We start from the raw sequence: 22,163 nt of genomic DNA, 5'->3' as shown, positions 1-22,163 counted from the left end.
GGGGTCTTAACATTAATGGCGGCTCATCATCGTCTACCACTATTCCGCGACCTGTGCTGTGTTGTGCATCGTGTCTGTTGCTGAGAAGTAGTGTGGGAGAGAGAAACAGGAGATGGCCTCCAGCAGTTTTTCTTTGGAGGAGTTTCTAGAGAAGCCCTCTCTAGAATAGCTGGATGGCTCAGCTGGGGGCCACTTGGTACCCAAAGCGGTTGGTCAAGGAAGAACTGAGGTCTTTGGTGGTGAAGAAATTGGAGAAGTTACAGCTTTTAGCCTTGATGTCTACGTCTGAAGTTGAGGCTATTGGAGCTGCTGCTGTGTTGCCTGAGTACACAGAACCCTCTGCTGAGGCAAGCAAAGGGTAGGGGTTCCAACGGCCAGGAAACAACTTTCACTGTTTTACTGTTGATCTCCTCAGTGAAAGTGACTCTGCCCAAGGTGAGGCTAAACTGAAAGTCTGCTTTGCTCATTTACAGTTTGAGACCCAGGAGAAAGTCCATCAGACAGGCACTGGTACAGCTCCAGTTGGACAAAAAAAGCTGGAAATTAAGGCTGAAACAGCTGCAGTTTGACTCCCAGGCTAGAGCCAGTACTGTGCAAACCAGTGTGACAGTCTCTGGTTCTTCTTCTGCTCTCTCTTGACCAGCCTATTGGATGGGACCAGACTCTCAAGAAGTGAGAACTTCTCTTTAACCACATCAGCAAGAACAAAATAACTTCATTTTCTTCTCAGGACCTCGAGAGCAGGAAAAAAGACTCACCTCTTGTGGAGCAGGCTTCATCGTCTTGGTGCCAGAGTTTAGAGAAGCTGAGGTGAAGAGCTATTTTCGAGCGCATTCCACAAGCCTGATATATTGTCACTTCTCATGCAATGTAAGATTCATGAAAAATCACAAGAGGTTGTTACTGCCCTCTCCATCAGAGACTCTTTAAAGCATTTATTTGACAACAAAACTGGTTTCAGGACATTTTCTCACAAATTTCTTCTCAAATTCTCCACACTTTGCAGAGTCAACACTTAACTTCTAGTGTCGGCGATGGACTGGTGAGGTGTCCAGGGTGTACCCTGCCTTTTGCCCAAAGACTGCTGGGATAGGCTCCGGCTTCCCTTAATAATACTAAGCGGTACGGACAATGAAAGAATGAACTTCTAGGGCACTTTGGAATATTGGCATCAGACATTAAAGTCTATATGGAAATACTGTTTGGGTGAAAAGACGGAAGGGGACGTCAGGGCATTGTTTGTTGTTCAGTGGTCTGTGCAAGAGTCACTAGGGTTCAGTCCTCCTGACCTTGTCTTTAGACATTCCCTTTGTTGATCGTCTTCAGATACTGACAGAGAAAATGATTAAATCTCTCAGGAGCAATGTGTTGGATTTCATGAGTTCATTCCTTCATGGCTGAACAGACCAACTGTAAAATCTGTGTTGATGAAAAAAAACAACAAAAACACTATATCTGCAGAGATTCCTGTTAAGCAGGTTCCCAGTTCACTTCCATGAGACAGAGCCAGCAATCCTTAAAAACTCGATTCACAACATACAGCAGCTGCAGCCTAAAGGCACAAAGCTTCTGGGAAGAAAAGACAACTGACTAACAAGTGCAAAAACAAATTTGCAGCTCCACAAATAAATGATATGTTAAATAGTCGGTTGGTTAAAAACCCACATCCACCCTGAAGATCCTTTTTCTGCCTTTTAGTAAAGGGTAATTAGAGGCTGCTTCCTCCAGAAAGTCCTCAAACGCCTCATTCTAAAGGTTTGGGCTCTCTGATTTTTGCAGTCAGTGTGTAGGACTACAGCTGAATAATTAATGTCCTGAAAGCAACTTTCCTTCCAGGATGTAGACGCTGTTACACAAGCTCCATCAGGATAGTAGAGACGTCAGCAGCAGAGAGGAAGACTTCTGCAGCCATGCATAGCCTTAAAAAGATCTGGAAGCACAAAACTACAAGATAAATAGCAGAAAAGACCAGAGGCAGCTTGTTAAACCTGAATTGTGGATATTTAATAGTAAAGAAAAAAAAAAGCTCATATGCAGGCCAACATTCACAACAATGTGATTATTCTGCAGATTACCTTCTTCAGGGATAGCTGAATCGCCTGCTGCATCTTGATACTTTGTTTAGTTATTTCCTGCAGCTTCTTACCATGCAGATATGGCAGCAGCCTCAAACATTATCCTCCGCCTGGAAAATCTGGCCAAATAACCTTAAAACTAGTTGCCTCTGGCGACGATGAGACAAGAGGGCATGAAAAAAATCTATAAATCATATTGACTGCTATGGAAACCATGCTTTTCTCTAAAACCAGGCTGAAGCCAGTCAGACTGCAGAATGTAGAGAGTGAGTCGACAGGTGGACTACAGGTGTGTCCTGAGTTGCAGTTCTGGGTGGGTGACAGTACTGCTGAGGCCAGATCAGTCTCAGTACTCAGAAACACACACTTTCTGTATCCCAAATGAACATGCTCTGATTTACAAATATTTTGATTCACGCTTTTATTATAAATTTGGAAATTCACACTCTCTGGTTCACAAATATCAATTTAAGGTACACTTGTAATATATATTCACAGATGATACGAATTGCTGAACGTGCATTAACAGCCTGCTTCTCATCTGTGAACATCTCTGCATGTGTGAGAAATCTGTGCGGTGGACTTTGAGACTGCCCTGACGTCGCAGGTCAGCGAATGTCACTACCGGTCGCTGCCGTTTGCCGTTACAGTTACCGCCGGCTGTTTTTGGATCTCGGCGTCTCTCAATAGCAGTCGCTCTGCAATTGGTTTAAAGTGTGGCGATAATGTCAGGAGGCGTGCGATTGGCTGAAAGCAAACACACCTGGTTAACTGAGGAATCTGTCAATCAGAGTCGTAAATTTGATTGACAGATTAATCAACTAATGGTGACATCTGTGGACCCACGACATCAGGGGAGTCTCAATATCTGCCACAGATTTCTCTCACAAATGCAGAGATGTTCGCAAATAATTAAAGTGTGCATTAAATTATATATGTGAATCAGAGCATGTGTACATGTGAAACAAAATGTGCTTTTCTGAGTGCTGAGAATGATCTGGCCTCATATGTATGAGGTTTCGTTTCTACGTTTACGTGGCCACCGTTTGTCTGACGAGAATTGAGCTTTGTTGCATTGATAACAGTGTTAGCTTTGCGCTTGTGTTGCTAAGTAGCCACCAAGCTCACGGGTACCTTCAGCTCATGAGTTAATTAATTCTGCTCATGTCCAATGCACAGATTATTCAGGTCACACAAAGTTATCTAAAAGCGCTGTAATTAGTTTTAAGTCATATTTTAACAGCAGTTGAACAAAGCGAATGCTAATATGCTACAGTAGCCCGTTTGGACATTCACAATAAGAGAGCATTGCTAGTTTTGCAGCTGAAAGAGGAAAAGGATCAGATCAGCCTCCAGTCTTTCTTTTAAGATACTCTGAGTGGCATTAAGAAGTGCTCTGGTTGGCACCCCGGTGTCAACATGGTGATAGACTTCAGAGGCAGCCCCTCCAAAACGCTGATACTTCCAAAGAAGTACTTTATGTAATTCTGTTACTCTGTTGAAGGTTTATCATCAACATTCAGTTGGGACAAAAAATAAATCATTTATCTGGATGATGAAACCAGTTTGGATGAAGTTCGTGTTTTGATGTGATAAAGGGATCGTTGAGACACCGATGCAAAGTTTCTTTCAGTCATGTAAAATCTAAAAGATGGTTTATTCGTGTTGCAGAGGATGGAAACCCAGCTATGCTAACCAGCACCATCACTAAGCAGAAGGGATACGTAAGGCCTCCAGTGCCCCAGGGCCTCCTCCCAGTAAGACATAAAAGCCTGGAAGGGGAGACAACCAGGAGGTCTCCCCATCCCATGCCCAGACCAGAGATCCCCCCGGCTGAGCCCGGCCCTCAGCAGGGCTACTTTCAGCTGCTTACAGCCAGGAGTTCATCTAAATTTCATGGTGAAGGTTGGAACCAGTATAATCTAGAGAATGAAGGCTTTGCCTTTCGCTCAGATCAGAACAACGGCCTCAATAAAGCTGACAAACCTCCACCATCATTCTCAAGACGAAGGAAATCTTTTTACTGACTTCTAAGCTTCTGTATGTAAAAACATTTAAATAAAATATATAAAGTCACACACCTTCCCATTGTATCACCAGCTGTCTTTGAATCCGTCATCCAGTCCATTCTTCGTAGGACTGTCCTCAAACTGAGGCTGTAGAAAACTTAAAAACATATTGACTAAAATATGTAAATTTATGCTGAGACTTCCAGTATTTTGGGTCGTTAGATGTAACAGTCTTCACAATTAATTAAGAATATGATAAAAAATAATGGTGTTTTATAATTTCGTATGTGTACCTAACCCTTACCCCTAACCTGTAAAAATGATTTTAACTTGTGTCACAAAGCCAGGCCTGTCCAGAAAGGAAATCCTTGTCCAATCAGCAGCTTAGATCCTTCTATGGACACGTTTACCATCCATGTCAGCAGAAACATAAAACACAGCATTATACCGGCCGGGTTAGGGTTAGGGTAAGGGTTAGGAGGCTCCAGCACATCCAACCAGTCAGTACAGAAGCTTCACACCCGTTTCCCACATCAGCAAACAGAACCTTCAACATACAGGTTCCTTTTGTTTATGTGGCCGAAGCTTGGTGTGTGAAATCCCATGATGCACTGGGCTCTTCCCTTTACTCTCCTCTGCTGCCCCATGCAGTTCAGGACTGAATAAAGGTTTAATGCAGTCCAGCGGTTTGCAGGCTGTTGTGCTATTTGAGTTGGAAGAAGTGGGTTGAAATAACTGTAAAGCTGTGTTAAAATGACTGAGTTGTGAATCGGAGACAGAGTTTCCCCCACAGAACACATAAGCAGCAGTAAGTCTGTCATACTCACATCCCACCATCATCATAGCCACAGAAAAGATCTTCTCCCCATCAGTTGTCGGGGCAATGTTGCCAAAACCGATGGTTGTCAGACTTGTCATGGTGAAGTACAGCGAGGTGATGTACAGCGAGTCCTTGCCAGGACCCCCTTCCCACTCGCCGGAGCCACTGGCATTGTACTTATACGGCGATCCAATGCTGATGGCCAGCTGGTAGAGCCAGCTGTCCTTCTTGATGGCCCTGGTGGTCTTGTCGATGACCTCATAGTCTCCAATGCTGTACCTGTTGGACAGAAATGTTCTGCTTCACTTTCTGAACTGGGAGTAAATGTGTTCATTATAAATGCGGCTGATTAAAACTGCTTTTAAAATTCTCCTTGTTTTCCTTGTAAACATGTCCAACAGGATATGTTTACACTTCATCCACATGTTTATTAGAAGCATTAATCCTGAGCATGAGAACAGAGGATGGCGTATGCAGACAGTCACTTATTCTGGCTCTGAAACTATATTTCACAGACTTTCCTCTTCAGATAAAATCATTCCAGCTCCAGAGATGTGTACTGGACCACTATAATATGTTCAGATAATGACTATAATATCATTATCAGTATTTATATCAGTATTTAGTATTACTTAGAGGATGGTTTGATAAGAAAGTTCACGTTTGTGGCATTAAGAGGAAAAAATCCTCAAACAGCGAAAGAATCACAGATAAATGAGTTCATCACAGTGAGCAGCAGCTTTATAACATGTTTCTCTGTGAGGGAACAAAAACCACGTTACCAGATGCAGGCCAGCCAGTGGGCCACCAGTCCAAACACACACACCAGCAGCACCAGTACAGCTGCACCATACTCCAGGTAATGGTCCAGTTTCCTGGCCACCCGACCCAGACGCAGCAGCCGGACCACCTTCAGAGAGCTGAACAGACTGCTGATGCCCTGAGGAGGAGGAGCAAGAGGAGGGGAGGAGGACAGGGAAGAGGAGCAATGAGAGGAGAGGCAGGAGGATGCAGGGGGACGAGGACAAGATGGTGGATGAGGAGGAGCAGGATATAGAGCAGGAGAAGCAGGAAGAAGAGAGCAAGAATAAGGAGGAGATGGAGGAGGAGCAAGGTTAAGAGCAGGAGATGGAGGAGCGGGAAAAGACAAGGAGGAGAAGGGGGTGAAGGTTGAGGGAGAGGAGAGAGGAGGTGATGAATGAGGAGGTGATGGTAGAAAGATAAAAGATGTGGATCAGTGTGGTTTGTTGCTTAGAAACTAAACTTTCCATCACATAAGAATCAGCATTTATCTCCCTCATCCTGCCCGACCCGAAGACTTTTTATTCCATTAAACATTAAACTTCAGTCGTTCTGGACTCACATTGCCTTCCTAGACCTGCTCTACCTCAGCGCCTCCGTCATCACAGTAAAACGTAGTAAAAAGCAACACACGTCCTGTAAACTGCTTTAATTATTGCTGCAGAACACAGTAAATAAAACTCTGGGAGATGCCGGTTACAGTTAGATAAGGAAAAAATAAACCGTGTGTTGCAGGGAATTTAATCCACTTTAAACCTTCTCACAGGATTTATCCAATTATTCTACTCATGTAAACAGAAAACAAAGCGGCTCAGTGGAGAACTGAAATAAATATAATCACTGCTCCCGAATGGCATTTTATTATCAAATTATTTGATCATTTTGCTTTGAAGACCAGTAAACCTGATGGAGAAAAGAGTTCACCTGCCACATATCAGCATCTATCATGTAGACACACACACCACCATCTGCAGGGTTTCCAGAGAAGGTCTGAAGAAGAGAAAATATCCAGCCAGAATAAATTGAATGAAAAATTCTTGAAGTTAAATTGAAACTTGAATGATTCACTGTGGATTGTATCGTTCCAGAGGACACTATCAGTCTTCCAGCTACCTGAAGAAGCCTCTGTCTGAACACACTATTGTGTCCTTGTATTGTTACAGGGTGTGAAGAATCCTCCATCATGTTCAGCATGTCTATCTCTGGACAATCAGATCCAGGAGATCAAGATAAGTCCCCAGAACAGAACCATAATTCTGGATCCTAATTCTTCTGTGTCCCGTATCCGGATCGTGGTCCAAGCTGAAAAACATTCCTCCTTTTAGCTTTAGCTGTCATCAGTAAACAAACACAAGAATGTTGGATGTTTTCCTGCAGCCATGTCACAAACACACGATACGGCTGTGTCTGCATTCCTTCTGTCTCCATCAGCGCTTCAGGCTTGTCCATTCTGTCTGCTAATGATCTGAGTTTCACAGCAGAGCATCTGGAAGAAATGTCCTGAATTTCCTCCCCTGTTTTTATGCCTTGCTCCTGTCCTGCAGCTAAAAAGTGCATTTTTCTTTATTATTGTGTGTGAAGATCACAGCCAACCTTTGTTTGTGTGGTGAAGAAGTCCACAAGCACAACCTGAACCAGGTAAACGTTGTGGCATGACATCAGAGATCTGAGACACTAAACAACCATCCAGTAACGTTCTGATTGTTGGATTTGGTGAGAACTTACACAAATGGATGATATTAAAGCAATACTGGATTCTTTTCAGTGACATTACTGGGTTTACTGGGAAATCCAGATTTCCTGCTGGCCGATCTCTTGACACATGATCAGTTGATGTAATTAAATGACCACGCTACCCAACTGCTGGTCTGGGAAAATGGTGCTTATTGTACGATGCGCCTCCAGATATGATTAACTGTCTTCACACAATGCAGCCCCAAAGAATACGAGAGGTTTTCCAAAGCAGCTTCATCAGACAACATCTTGTAAATCTCTGCAGCATCCCTCCAGATGAATCAGCAGCAGAAACATCATCGCTGCAGATGGTTGGGAGCCTTCCGCTTCCTTCGCTGTAAACAAAGCAGAGTTGTTTCCACAGCTTTCTGTTTGCATCACGTCCGGACTCCACCACGCAGAGCCTCCTACAGCCAACGGCTCCTTTGTCCTCCATGCTCCACACATTTTCATGTCAGCTCATGATGCACTTCTTAGCACAAAACTTTTGATGCTAGTCCCAAAAGAACATTAAAAATTAAAATACATAAAAAATAAACTCTCCAGAGACGTCTTTATTCTGACGCGACCAGACCTGGCGGTGTCAGTCACACCTTTGCAAATAACCTCTTATTTGTTTTTTAACGGCGTTAAAATCATTGCCAGGTTTTCTGCAGCCCGCCTGCTGCCCCTCTCCAGCCACAGCTTCAAAGGCCTCCCCTGGGACCCGCACGGTTCCCAGCTCAGATGGAAACTCCTCAAAATGAAGAATTCATGAGGGACAGAACAACATAAATGAGAGCACAAGTAGACAGCACTGTGCATGTGAAAGCAGAGTTCATAAGAACCTGTTCATCTGAAGCAGCAGAGAAACCTGCAGGATTTTAACACCAGAACAGAAACTTTCAGCTCAGTCCTGAAAACATGAAAATTTGGATTTGGTTAAGCGTTTTCAATCCAACTAAGTCCCATCAGTTCCACTGTTCAGCTTATAACACTGTTGCCACTTATTGGTAACACTGTTGAGCAAATGATCCAAACCAAAGGAGAAACAAGCTGTTTGCAGGCAGTCCGGTTGGTACAAGATGTCTTGTTGGTGATGGACGCTCCAGCAGAATCCAGATGTTCTGTTGGTACCAGACTTTCATTCATTATCCGATCAGGCCAATGAAGGGTCGCGGGGAAGCTGGAGCCTATCCCAGCAGTCTTTGGGCGAAAGGCGGCGTACACCCTGGACAGCTCGCAGGTCCACCGCAGGGAAACACAACCAGTCCTAGTTCAGAGTAACTAATCAACCTAACATGCATGTCTTTGGACAGATACACGGGGAGAACATGCAAATTCCACACAGAAAGGCCACCGTTGCCCCAGCAGAGGATTGAACCACCAACCTTCTTGCTGTGAGGCCCCAGTGCTAACCACTACGCCACCGTGCAGCCCGTGTGCCAGACATGAACAATAAACATGCATCCGGCTTCCATCTACCTTCGCTCTACACAAATGGAAATCTGCGGAGATGTGAGGATGTGAACCAGTCACACCAGTAGATCCAGTGACCAGATCCAGTTTATCTCTGGATCCATACTGTGCTCTAGTATCAGATGATGCTGTCGCAACAGATCAGCTCCAGCAGAACCAGTAAGTACTGGTCCACAACATTTTATATCTTTTATGACGACAACTGCAGAATTTTAGGGATGAAGACAGGCTCTGTTTGGATTTAACTATTAATATTGTCTGCCCCCCCCCCCCCACCCCGTGTGCCACAGTGTGGTGTTAATTTCCCACCCCGCTCAAAGGTCAGGCTGGATTTGACCTTTCAGAGTGTCAGCGGCGCCTGCAGATCCACACCGGGGGCTCCCATCAGCCTGCCGGGCTCTTCTGCAACAGCAGGTGTCTTCAGACCCACGAGGGGTGGGTGTTGGACCCACTCCAACACCAGCTCTGTCTGAAGCCGGAGGAAGCAGCTACTGGTGAGGGATTTTCTGCTGCTGTTGTTTTCCTGCTGCAACTGAACGGCTTCTGACCTGCACGTGTCGAACAGAGGTGTTGCTGTTCCCCAAATAATCCCCAAATGTCACCACAAACACACAAAATACGGAAAAAGTTCATGTTTTTACTGCTTGTTCTACAACTACAAGTTTAAACAAGTGTATATTCAGGGGATTTAAAGGGATGGAAGAACAAAGGCTACACACTTGTTAAGCCTTTTTTTTTTTTTCTTTTTCAGAAAACGAGTCCTAAAGTCAACCAAGAATTTCACCACAAGCTGTGTGTGTTCTGGGTTCTGCAGAGAGTGTGTGACAATGTTCACACTATTCCTGCTCTGACCAAACCGAATGTTTATTATCCTGTTTTCCAACGTTACGCAGGACGCTCAATTTCATTATCATGCTAACGGCATCATGAAGGGAAAAATCTGTCCAACTGACACCATTAAAATCAGACATGTGATCATGTCTGATTTTAATGATGTGATTTTAATCATGCTGCGATGGACTGGCGAGCTGTCCAGGGTGTACCCTGCCTGTCGCCCGAAGCCGGCTGGGATAGGCTCCAGCTTCCTGAATTGGAATAAGCGGTTCGGAAAATGAATGAATGAATGAATGAATTTTAATCATGATTTTAATCATGATTAAAATCATGATTAAAATCATGATTAAAATTTATTTTAATTATGATTAAAATACATTTTAATCTATTTAATTTTATTTTAATTTAATCTATTTTATTATAATTTAATTTTATATTATATTATATTATATTATAATTATATTATAATATATTTATATTATATTATATTTATATTATATTATAATTATATTTATATTATTTATATTATAATTTTATTTTAATTTAATCTATTTAATCTATTTTAATCATGATTTTAATCATGATTTTAATCTTGATTTTAATCATAATTTTAATCTGATTTTAATCATCATGTGATTCAGTCAGCTGTGTGTTTACACGGCGGACAGATTTAACCCTCTAAGCACCACAGTCACAAACTGGAGCTGTTTGTGCAGAAGTTCACATGTTCACAGCAGCAGAAAACTCCACCCATCAAATCCATCACCACCTGCAAATGAGATACTGGAGGACAGGAGACACCTGAACCAACACAGCCCGATGCAGTCGATGCCAACTGAGTGATGAAACACCCCGTTTAGCCCGACGCAGGTCGGAGGACAGACGCTGCTGGCAGCAGCAAAGCAAATTCAAAACCCAGAAAGCTGCAGGTCCAGGCCTCAGAGACTGAACATCTCCGGGAGGCCCGTTGTGCCTGAGGGTCATTCAGGGCCAGAAATGATTTTTCATACATTGTAGGAATGTTGGTAAGCAGTTTTTCCTCATTACGGGAAAATTTAAAAAGGAAAACATTTACTGATGCAGGATTTATTCAACAGGTTCTTATTGTTCAGCATCTCTGATGAGGATGAACCAACACGCATGTTGCTGAAGAAATAATCATGAATCCGTGCTGAATGGTGGGAATGAAACCAGTTGGATTCGTGAACTGGTTTTAACCATTCTTTAATGTTAGGAAGCAAGCTGTTTTTTTCTGTTAAAAAGGAAGTTTTTCCTCCTACTGTCACCCGCTGCTGAGCAAATTCAGCGTGCAAAATAGAACCGAAGTGGAGGTTTGATGCAGTCTGTTGCTTTCAGAGTAAACATTTTTATTTTATTAAATAAAGTTGTATAGTAAAAACATTATGAATTGGACTTCTTTGTATTTGGGTCACATTTTCCTGCAACACAAACTGGAAGTCTTGCTTCTGCAAGCTGCGAATAATCTTTTTGACAGTTCATAAACTGATGCACCACCTTTCAGTTCCACTAAAATATAATTTTATTATTTTTAATGGATTTAATCTGTGATGTTTCTTAGTATAAAAAGAAAAAGGCAGTAGTGTGTATCAGGATCCGTGCTGGTGTTGCACTTGTCCAGCTGCTGCTAGCTTAAACGTTGGCATTTTCTCTGGAATTCAAGATCTCGAGAATAAACTTGGCAGAAACATAAACTGTAATGGCTGCATGCTCATGTACACATCATAAAAAATGCTAATAAATACACACAAGGCTCCTGCTAATCAAATAATAAAACCGTAAAATAAGAACGAATGCATTAGAGTTTGTATGTGTCAGTTCTTTCATAATAAGTTAAAAATCCACTGCTCCCTCCTCTCAGGCTGCATTTTCATTTAATCCATGAGAAATCAGGTGGAAAATCACCTTTAATGGACTGGAGGCCATATCGATATAACTTCACAATATCTGATGGGTGTAAGTGGCCGTAAAAACTATTAAATGGAGCCTGATCTTCTCCTCATGGCTCAGAAATCAAACGAAGAATCAGGTGGGGGGGGTCATGCATTATGAGCACTATCAGACTAAAAATCCAGGTCATGTAAGTGTCTTTTATTTGCTTCTAATCTCTTTTCTATTATGTTTTCCTCTATTAACCCTTCGGGTTAATTATGTTGAAAATAAATCCCATTGATTATGTTTTGCAAATCTATTCACAACATTAAAAACAAATCTAGTTCAACTTTTTTTCAGATTATTTAAACATTTAGAAAAGAGACATTCGATAGAATCTTTTAAAGAAAACACCGTTTTTATGGTGTTCATATCTAGGAACTATTTTTGTTTTTCCCTTTCCACAAACACTTTTAACTTTCCCCATTTTCTCTGATTTTCTCAGTTTAAACATTTCCAGTGTCCTCCAGATGATGGACAGACAGCAGCTGTGTTTTCTGCCGAAGTTCTGCCTTGTTTTTTCTGACTGTTACAAACATAGTTTTCTCTTTAGAAGTTCATCTCCGAGGCACTGGGATGTAAAGAAGTTGTCACATGTGATGTTATGCACCTCCATGTGGCTTTCCAGTGTACAATTACATATTTTATGCATGGCTAGATGTTGAATCACAGGCTATCCGTATTTTTAAGCCATACTTGGGAGGACTGTACTGTTGGAAAGGACAGCGCCGTCTGAATGAAACACCGACAGTAACATGAAAAACCAAGATGTTACAACAAGGTAGAATTTCAACCCATTTATCCTGAACATCTGATCACAGCGAGCTTGTCTCTTTCATGTCAATTCACTCTGGTGTCACGGTTGTCAAATCAGATGACTCGAGATTTTATGTCAAACGTCTCCAGAGACGTTGTTGCTGGAAATTTCTTCATTCCACAGAGTTACAGTCCCGGGGCGAGGAGGTTTATCCCCGAGACACACCCGAGTGTCTGTGGATGAATGTCTATTCTAAAGCATTAAAAACATAAATAAGCAATCAAATTAAGAACATTTAAGAGACATTTTTTCCTCTAATCAGGGACTTAACCCACACTAAAGTGTCTGGGTCAAAATGACCCATATCATCATCATTGTATATGAACACTGCACAGATGTTCACCTACTCTCCAAATTTCACTCCAAACTTCGTGAGCCCAGAAAAGGGAAGAGTTAACCAGTAGTTTGTTCATCACAAAAACTGAAATGGGTCAAATTGACCCTTAACATGATATAAAGGTTAACATCCCAGAAACAAGGATTTAGGGCTTAGAGTCCAGATTTAGTCCGTCTTACCTCATCTACATTCTCAAAGGCGTTGATGATGTCATAAGGCAGACAGGACAGCAGGTCGATGACGAACCAGGTCTTCAGGTAGTTCATTCGGATGAGTTTGGGGTCAGATATCACCTCCCCACCAGGACCCACAAAGGTGGTATGGAAGTTGAGGACAATGTCCACCAGGAAGATGACGTCCACCACGCTGTCCAGCACTAGCCAGACAATGTTGTGGTGCTTCGTCTTGAAGGAGACGTTGTAGGGAACCATGATGGCTGTGTAAAAAGTGAGGATGAGGATGACCCAGTCCCACGTGGTCTTGAAGGTGCAGTAGTGAAGGATTATGTGAGGAGGCGTCTTTGGGGCTTCCTGCTTGTACTGCGGGAGGATGTCTGAGTTGAGCTGCAACACCTGGAGACAGGAAGACAGACGGTGACTCACCTGCAGACAGGATCCAGTTCACAATTCATTTAAAGCAGCGATCCTCAATCCTGGTCCCGAGGACCGGTGTCCTGCGGGTTTTCCAAGTGTCCCTGCTGCAACACACCTGACTCAGCACATGTCTGCTGAATTCACGTTGATTTAAATCAGGTGTGTTGCAGCGGGAACACTTGAAAAACCTGCAGGACGCCGGCCCTGGAGGATGCACGTATCTTGGAGCAGGAAAGCCGTGGTGTTTTGTAACCTGTTGCTTTGGCTTCAAACTTCCCTTCGATGGAGAAAAAGCAGCACGAGAGTCGGACTGGTTTCACTTTAAAGTCTTTTAGAAAAAGTTTGAAAAGGCCCAACATGATGACGCAATCCTCACGCCAACCTGGACACACATGTTCCACTCTGAGTCGATCGGAAAGCTCGGTGCACCTGCTCCGCAGCACTTTCACAACAATCCTCACGCCAACCTGGACACACATGTTCCACTCTGAGTAGATCGGAAAGCTCGGTGCACCTGCTCCGCAGCACTTTCACAACAATCCTCACGCCAACCTGGACACACATGTTCCACTCTGAGTCGATCGGAAAGCTCGGTGCACCTGCTCCGCAGCACTTTCACAACAATCCTCACGCCAACCTGGACACACGTTCCACTCTGAGTCGATCGGAAAGCTCGGTGCACCTGCTCCGCAGCACTTTCACAACAATCCTCACGCCAACCTGGACACACATGTTCCACTCTGAGTAGATCGGAAAGCTCGGTGCACCTGCTCCGCAGCACTTTCACAACAATCCTCACGCCAACCTGGACACACGTTCCACTCTGAGTCGATCGGAAAGCTCGGTGCACCTGCTCCGCAGCACTTTCACAACAATTCTGCCTTCCTTCCTTCCTTCCTTTCTTCCTTACTTCCTTACTTCCTTCCTTCTTTCCTTCCTTTCTTCCTTCCTTTCTTCATTCCTTCCTTCCTTCCTTCCTTTCTTCCTTCCTTCCTTCCTTCCTTCCTTCCTTCCTTTCTTCATTCCTTCCTTCCTTCCTTCCTTCCATCCTTCCTTCCTTTCTTCATTCCTTTCTTTCTTCCTTCCTTCCTTCCTTCCTTTCTTCCTTCCTTCCTTCCTTCCTTCCTTCCTTTCTTCCTTCCTTCATTCCTTCCTTTCTTCCTTCCTTCCTTCCTTTCTTCCTTCCTTTCTTCCTTCCTTCCTTCCTTTCTTCCTTCCTTCCTTCCTTTCTTCCTTCCTTCCTTCCTTCCTTCCATCCTTCCTTCCTTTCTTCATTCCTTCCTTCTTTCCTTCCTTTCTTCCTTGCTTTCTTCCTTCATTACTTCCTTTGTTCCTTCCTTCCTTCCTTCTTTCTTTCCTTTCTTCATTCCTTCCTTCCTTCCATCCTTCCTTCCTTTCTTCCTTCCTTTCTTCCTTCCTTCCTTCTTTCCTTCCTTTCTTCCTTGCTTTCTTCCTTCATTACTTCCTTTGTTCCTTCCTTCCTTCCTTTCTTCCTTCCTTCATTACTTCCTTTGTTCCTTCCTTCCTTACTTCTTTCCTTCCTTACTTCCTTTCTTCCTTCCTTCATTACTTCCTTTGTTCCTTCCTTCCTTCCTTCCTTTCTTCCTTCCTTACTTCTTTCCTTCCTTTCTTCCTTTCTTCCTTCCTTCCTTCCTTCCTTTCTTCCTTCCTTACTTCTTTCCTTCCTTTCTTCCTTTCTTCCTTCCTTCCTTCCTTTCTTCCTTCCTTCCTTCTTTCCTTCCTTTCTTCCTTTCTTCCTTCCTTCTAACTTCCAGATCTTTGTCTCATACCCTTCCTTCCTTTTAACTCTTTCGTTCTGATTCGTCTCCTTCCTCCCTTCTCCCGTTTCACCTCTCAGCTCACTCGGTGGTAACACGAGAGATTCCAACCATGACGATTCACATCTTTGTAAATTAGCTGCTGGGTGCAAAACATTAGAACTAAATGAAGACATCTTTCCCTTTTCTCGTCGCCAACTCATCCCTCACGAAGGCGTAAATGAAGGAGTAAAGAATAACTTGTGAAATTTTGTGCAGGATTTTCCCAGGAGTCATCTGCACAAAGTTCTTCCTGCTTCCAAACCCTGGAACTTAACACTTCCTGACGACGACAGGGTTTCCTCTGTGACTAATTTCATCGTCTCTGTGAGGTTAAAGAGGAAGCAGAAGAAAAAGAAAGAAGGTTTGGCTCCAGTCAGAAATAACCTGCTTCACTATTCTTTGCTGTGGCTCCACACATGTACAGCGTGAGAATGTGTATGTGTCACGTGCTCACCTCCGCCAATCTGGACTGTTTGTGGCTGACTTCGTGTTTGCCCATGGGAGCCAGCTGCTGCAGTGTGTTGCGGTTGTTGGTGAGTGCACGTGTAAGCCGTGCAAATTTGGTCCATCCTGCAAAAATGACACATCAGTCAGTGTCAGAAGCAAACAATCTTGCCTTCACTGGAAGAAGACTGCAGGTCAGTCCGACTGTTCGCAGCGAGAATAGTTCCAGTTTGTAAAATATTCCTGCTGCTTCTGCTGCAACAGCAGGACGGTCAGATTAGCTTCATTCTTAACCAGTATTTCATAGTTAGAATGAACCTGATGCATCCTGCAGAAAGTGTCTTTAAAAGCAGCAGCAGGTTCTTGCTGCTCCGCAGTGATGCAGGAATAAAAGGAAAACCTGTGAAACAGAATGAGAGTCAGTTCCATGCTTCTTTCCCTTCTGAACCGTTGCTTTATAAACCACATCAGTTCTGCTCACAAAATGTCTTCATCTCCACATAATGACTGTGTAAAGTGTTTCAGAGACAATGTCCCAGTTCAGTCTCATACCATCATCTCTCCTTGAAGCTGAAATTCTCTTTAACCTTTTAACGTCACATAAATACTACTGGTGTCATTTTTTTTATATCCAAGGCTCACAGATCAGGATCAGCGGTCTTTGTTGTGACAGTAAGTCGTTTGTTGGAAAGTCTGTTTGTGTCCATGGAACATACATGTGTGGGAAGAGCAGCAGAGGTGAATATGTGGGTTTTTCTGATGAAAAACTTGCCAGAACTTCTTTCCCAGTGACTACCTGCTGATTGTGCTGGTGACTCTGGTTTTGAGCTTCTGGTTTACCAGGTGAGGAGAGTCAGGTCTCTGATTAGCTGTGATGGACTCCACATATCAGCTGGATCGTAGAGTCAAAGCGATGTGGAGAACATTCTACTGACTGCTGCACATCTTGTGGTGGAGGCAGTGTGGTGTGGGACGGCATCTTCCTCACTGGAAAACAAGGCTGGTCATCACCAGAGGAAATCTGAATGCAGAGATTCTACAACCAGTGGTGATCTCCTGTCTCCCAGTCTGGGATTGAAATGGTAATGCTGGCCCCAACAGAGCAGGTATATCAGAGACCACATCCAGAAGATGCTTCAGTCCTGATCTCAACCCCACTGAACACCGGCGGGATCATGTTAGGCTGCTGTTGGAACCAGACAGACCACCGGTGGCTGACTGGTGACAGATGCTGGTTGAAGAGTGACATGCTGCTCATCCCACACGTGCATTTTCCTTCCCCATGAAGTAGAATAAACAGACTTTCCGGCCAGTTTCCACCAAGGCCGGCGCCCTGTGGCTGCAGGAGCTCCAGCTGGGGGCCATCCTCTGCCTTCCTCTGGGTGGATGGACATCTGTGGCTGGGCTGTGTTCTGAACGGGCTGCTGATCCCCCCCCCCAGGTCCTGGGGTCCCCCAGCCTTGCCTCTGATCTTTGCACAGGCACGTTTTGCATGATCACAGTCTTCTTTGGACCTTTCTGAACCCTATAATGATCATGTAGTCCCGGAGCCATTCTTTAGGTTTATAATCTATTTTATGTGTTATTTTGTAGTTTTGGTTCACGTTGATCTGAATGACGCTTCCTGCTGTAAAACTCTCACAGCAACGTTTGTTTGATTGGTTTCATGCCTCTCAGAGCAGAAGCAACATCACACGAGGATTCTCTTTTCTGCAAGAACAAAACCACTGGTTCAGATTGGTGAAGTTCAGGTTTGAAGAGATTTAAAGAGATTTTCCTCCTCCAGACCACGACTTCATGCAAACAGTAGCCAGCAGATGAAGCGGCTAATGATCTAGGCAGGGTTTTTAAACAGCATCCCATCAGCAGGACGACATGCTCCGATCGCTGAGAGCGATTCTGGGACGAATCATTTGCTAAGAGGATTAAAATCTTCCAACTTGATAAATAATGTTGATGTTTGGTCTCTGTGAAAGTTCAGTAGATTTGTTTGTATTGAAATGATTCCTAAGACGATAAGTGCTGATATTTCTGATTAGTTAGTTGACACTTAAAGTTCACCAGAAGAAAACGAACCACAATGAAACTAATTATTTCAAAAGCATAATTTAATCATTAATTCTTGTTATTTTTATTATCATCTTGTGAAAGATCCATGTTTGTCAATGCCTCCTCTCCTCCTCTCCTTCCCGCTCATCACTTTGATGGATTATCATCTGGCTGAGGAAAGGAATGGACCCACAAACCCAGTTAGGTCCAAAGTTTGTCCTCGAGGGTCCTCCGGGAACTCTGTCCTGCAAGTTTTCCTGCTGCAGCAGATGAATCATATTTAATGGATCAACATGTTTGAAAAGAACTTGACTATAAACTGATCAGGAGAGATTTGATTGGAATCAGGTGAGTTGAAGCAGGAAACATCTGAAACTGTAGGACTGTTGTCTTGAAGGAGCGGTGCTGGAGATCCTGGCATTGACCCAAAGTCTCGTTAGAAGAATAAATGGTCGCAGCAGCTCGCACGCTTAAAGCGGCTCTATGATGCTATTTCTAGAGTTCTGAGCTTTCTATAGAGTTATAGAGTTAAATACACATCAGACATGTGAGCTGCGCCGTTTTTTATCACCTAAACGCAAATTAAAATTTTCCAGCACTCTCTACTGCAGGTTTCCATGGCGACGGAAATGATTGGTTTTAGAGAGCTTTTTTCTACTTCAAAATTTTCATGACATCCCGGGGGAGAGACTCAGTGATCGGCCATCTACTCTAGGTCGTGCGCGTTCACGAGAAGAAAGCCACGCCCACCTTCACTGCTCAGTATAACTACTCCTAGCAGCTGACCAATCAGACGCAGCCTGCAGGCAGGACAGAGGGCGGAGCTTTCTCTGTTGGCTTGTTTCTGACAGAGGCTGATCTGAGAGGATCAATACGAAATGAATGAAGAGGTTTGTGAAAAATGCTTGATTATTTCTTGCCCTTCTGGACTTGCATATTAAAATGAATCAGACTGAAATGTGCATCATAGAGACACGTTAAACGTCGTCTGCTGACGTGATGGTGGGAGAGTTCAGAAAACGGATCCCAGTCATAATCATAATAAATTTCAACAATACACAACAAGTTCTAGTTCCAGTTAATTAATTTCTTAATTTTGTGTAACATGAATAAAATGCTTCATAGTCCATCCAACTCCCCTCCTTGCTGGCAACGGGGATTAATGTGGGTTTTTTAGAGAGTGGAAGCTGCTTCCAGATGGCAGCAGATGTCCTGTAGGAAACACCAGGCTGCTAAACTGAACTCATAAATATGTTAAAAAGGAAACTCTTCCAAAGTCCATTTTTACATCCAGGAAGAACTTGTCTGGTTCCGTTAAACCCAAGTTGACAGCGTGCACGCTGCATGTTGCCACATAAGGACCAAAAGGACCTCACACCTAGCAAGGACAAGCACTGTACGACAAATAAAACATCTGTCTCCTGTTATAGTCGCCGTCAACACCATGTGATTTAACAGACTGGACTAAAAATAGTGGGATAAACCCAACAAGCACAAATACTGTCCACAAACAAGCAACATGAATCTTCTGCATGCAACTGACTGTAGATGATGACTCAGCATGTGTGGTCATCATGGCGACATGTCTATCAGTATATGGGACATACAACTGCAGACCCAACCAGTCATTAAACAGTGATTAAACTGATCAACCTCATCGCTGATATTGATCACAGTACTGTGATTCCTGTAACGGAAACTAGCTAACCATAGAAATATTCCCAAACACATCTGTTATGAACATATTGTCTGATAACTGTCCATTGTCTTGCATTCTTTACTTATTTGATTCCACGCTGACTAGATGAGACACGCTCCGAAGTGCCACTGACCGCAAGCTTGTAGCTGAACTACAAATTATTTGTTTGTACTGCAAGATGACATCATCGCCACATCATTTCTGGGATTTAGGGTGTTTCTTCTACATTAATGCATTAACTCCAAGCGGCAAACTCAGGCAGTTACAAGCCTATGTAGCAGTTCCCCCTTCATCCACTAGGGGCTCCAAAACAGACTCCCATGTTAAAAAGACCAACTTCACAGCAGAAATAAACACGTTTACAGCAGAAATAAACATGTTTACAGCAGAAATAAACATGTTTACAGCCTGGTACAAAAAACATTTTAGGTTTAATAGGTCAGGTTTACTTTAATGACAGCAGTGGGGGAAGGGAATTTTGTTCTAACTCCTCCGTTTAGAAGTAAATTTTTATTTAAAATTCAACATATTTAGGGGTGTGTCCTTTTGATTGACAGGTAGCTGATATCCCACTTCAAGATGGAGGAATGTAGAACAACAGGGGTTTTTAGCCGCTTATTAGCTTGACTTAGCTTGAGCCTGCTTACCCATGTTAGCTGGTTAGCTCCTGTTAGCTCTGGGTTAGCTACAGGTAAGTAGGAGATCACTAGATGTCTGTCATCTACCACACGCTCACAGCCTCCCTTTCAGCTTCACCATCCGCTGACACATAAAGCTGCCAAGATGGCGATGGTAGGAACTGTCCAATAAGCTTCAATTCAGCTCTTCAGAAACCTACGGGTGACATCACGAATGCACGTCCATCTTTTGTATAGATGTAGCATGTAGAAGAGTTTAGTGTTTTAACATATGTTTCCTGAAATGTTGTTTTCTTTTGGAATTTGTTAATGTGTTTTCTGAACGATAAGAAAGTGTCTGACATGATGCCTGACAACATCCTGAAACAGCAGCAAAAGTAAGGATCAGACCAAGACAAACCAACTCATCCAAACTTCTGGAAAATCACTAAACAGGCAATCCCAAAGCACAGTTTTCTTCTCTCAGGCACGCCAGATGAAACATCAGCTGGTTAAACTAGAGCCGTTATGGTGTTTCTAACAAAACACAGTACTGAGATAATTACAACGAATAAAATGACAATGAGGTAAAATAAAAAAAAAGGGTCATTTATGGCAAATTGAGACCACGAACACGATCATTAAGGATAGTAGGACTAAAGATGGGCATCTCCAGTGGACTGGGATGCCTCCTGCTCAGCTGATGTTGACATGTTGTGGCGTTCTGAGCCGTGGGAGCAGCCAGAGATGAAGCCAAGAGCCGTATTCAGTCTGCAGCACGAGCAAACTCTGCCTGCAGCAGCGAATCTTCCTCCTCCTGCCGCTCGTCACCACGCGGGTCGGCTACTGCTGCACCGGCCTCAAAGCACAGTGTGCTGGCAGTCCTCAGCACATCTATCAAACCCCAACTGTGACATGCTTTTTAGTTGCCAGGATGATTTAGTTGTAAGAAGTCTAATTATAACGACTGTTTTCAGCATCAGAATATTTTCAACTGCAGCAGATTTCTTTTACTGGATATAAAAATGTCAGAATTATGTAATAAAATTTTAAAAAATGCCAAATAGTTTCTGACTGGAAATTATTCTCGTCTTTTCCCCAAAGTTACTTCATCAACGAAAAATGTAAATGGCGTGTTTTTGGCACGTTTTTGGCACATTATTGGCGTGTTATATTGACATGTTAATGAGATGATGCAGAAGCGAGATTGTGGTTCTGAAAAGGACACAACAGATATTTTACATGGACAGTTTGAAGCTCTGAAAGATGCTTTTCTGGGCAAGACTGAGGACATTTTATCTAATGTGTGAAGTGAGTTTCTACCGCAGTAGAGCTGCTGAATCGTCCTCTAAACTCAGTTCATAATGGACAGATCCCTGCAGACATCCTGATACCAGCAGCAACATTTCACCAGCTGACTTGGATAACAGGAATAATGGAATAAATATGCTGGTATGGTTTATTTAGAAACTACGAGACGATATTCTGAATAGACTGGATGTATCTGGAGTTCGTGAACGGACTTTAGTGGTAGACACACCTACAGTATGATGTAAAGGAGGGGTGGGAAACTTGGCCTGAAAGTTTTCCACACTCCCTGTTCCAACACACAAGACTCAAATGAATGAAACAATGTGCAGGTCTTGATAAGCTGCCGGATCCATTTGATTCGAATAAGGTGTGCTGAACCCCGACGATTGGAGCCTTCACCTTGGTCTAGTCTCACAGATCCAGGGCAGGTTTGGCAAAGTGAGTTTGGACCTCTTCGCCACACGTGAGAACTCGCAGTGCGATGTGGGGTTCTCACTGAGCAGCCAGGATGAGCCTCCACTGGTGCAACGACCGTGGCCTCAGATGCTGCTGGATACAGTTCCTCCCGTCTCACCGAGTCCCTTCATCCTAGATCAGATCAGGGAAGAACAGCTCTCAGCGATTCTCGTTGCTCCAGAGCGCACTGGTGCACCGTGGTTTCCGTGTCGGGCCAACCGTGGCAACTTCCGTAGCGTGACTGGGGACAGTCAGAGGGACCGGACTTTCTCAGAAAGTTGTGTGAACGCGAGGGTCGCTTCTACGAGAGGATCCTGGTCAGCTTTCCAGTGCTGGAGT

General features: G+C 43.5%; 1 protein-coding gene across 1 annotated transcript in view; it reads right to left on the bottom strand.

Moving 5' to 3' along the window:
* Positions 1-22,163, bottom strand: part of kcnh5b (potassium voltage-gated channel, subfamily H (eag-related), member 5b) — a gene marked incomplete at both ends in the record, with an annotated part of 155,339 nt that overhangs the window by 102,364 nt on the left and 30,812 nt on the right. Inside the window, 4 exons of the mRNA XM_079262133.1 lie at positions 4,912-5,183; positions 5,687-5,844; positions 13,015-13,407; positions 15,703-15,818. Of these exons, the coding sequence (XP_079118259.1) occupies positions 4,912-5,183; positions 5,687-5,844; positions 13,015-13,407; positions 15,703-15,818 (939 nt within the window). The remainder of the gene's footprint in view (positions 1-4,911; positions 5,184-5,686; positions 5,845-13,014; positions 13,408-15,702; positions 15,819-22,163) is intronic.

Source organism: Telmatherina bonti, assembly GCF_933228915.1.
Source record: "Telmatherina bonti genome assembly, chromosome: 22".
Classification (NCBI taxonomy): Eukaryota; Metazoa; Chordata; class Actinopteri; order Atheriniformes; family Telmatherinidae; genus Telmatherina; species Telmatherina bonti.
Note: the sequence above shows the minus strand (reverse complement) of the source record. Positions and strands in the feature narration are given on the sequence as shown.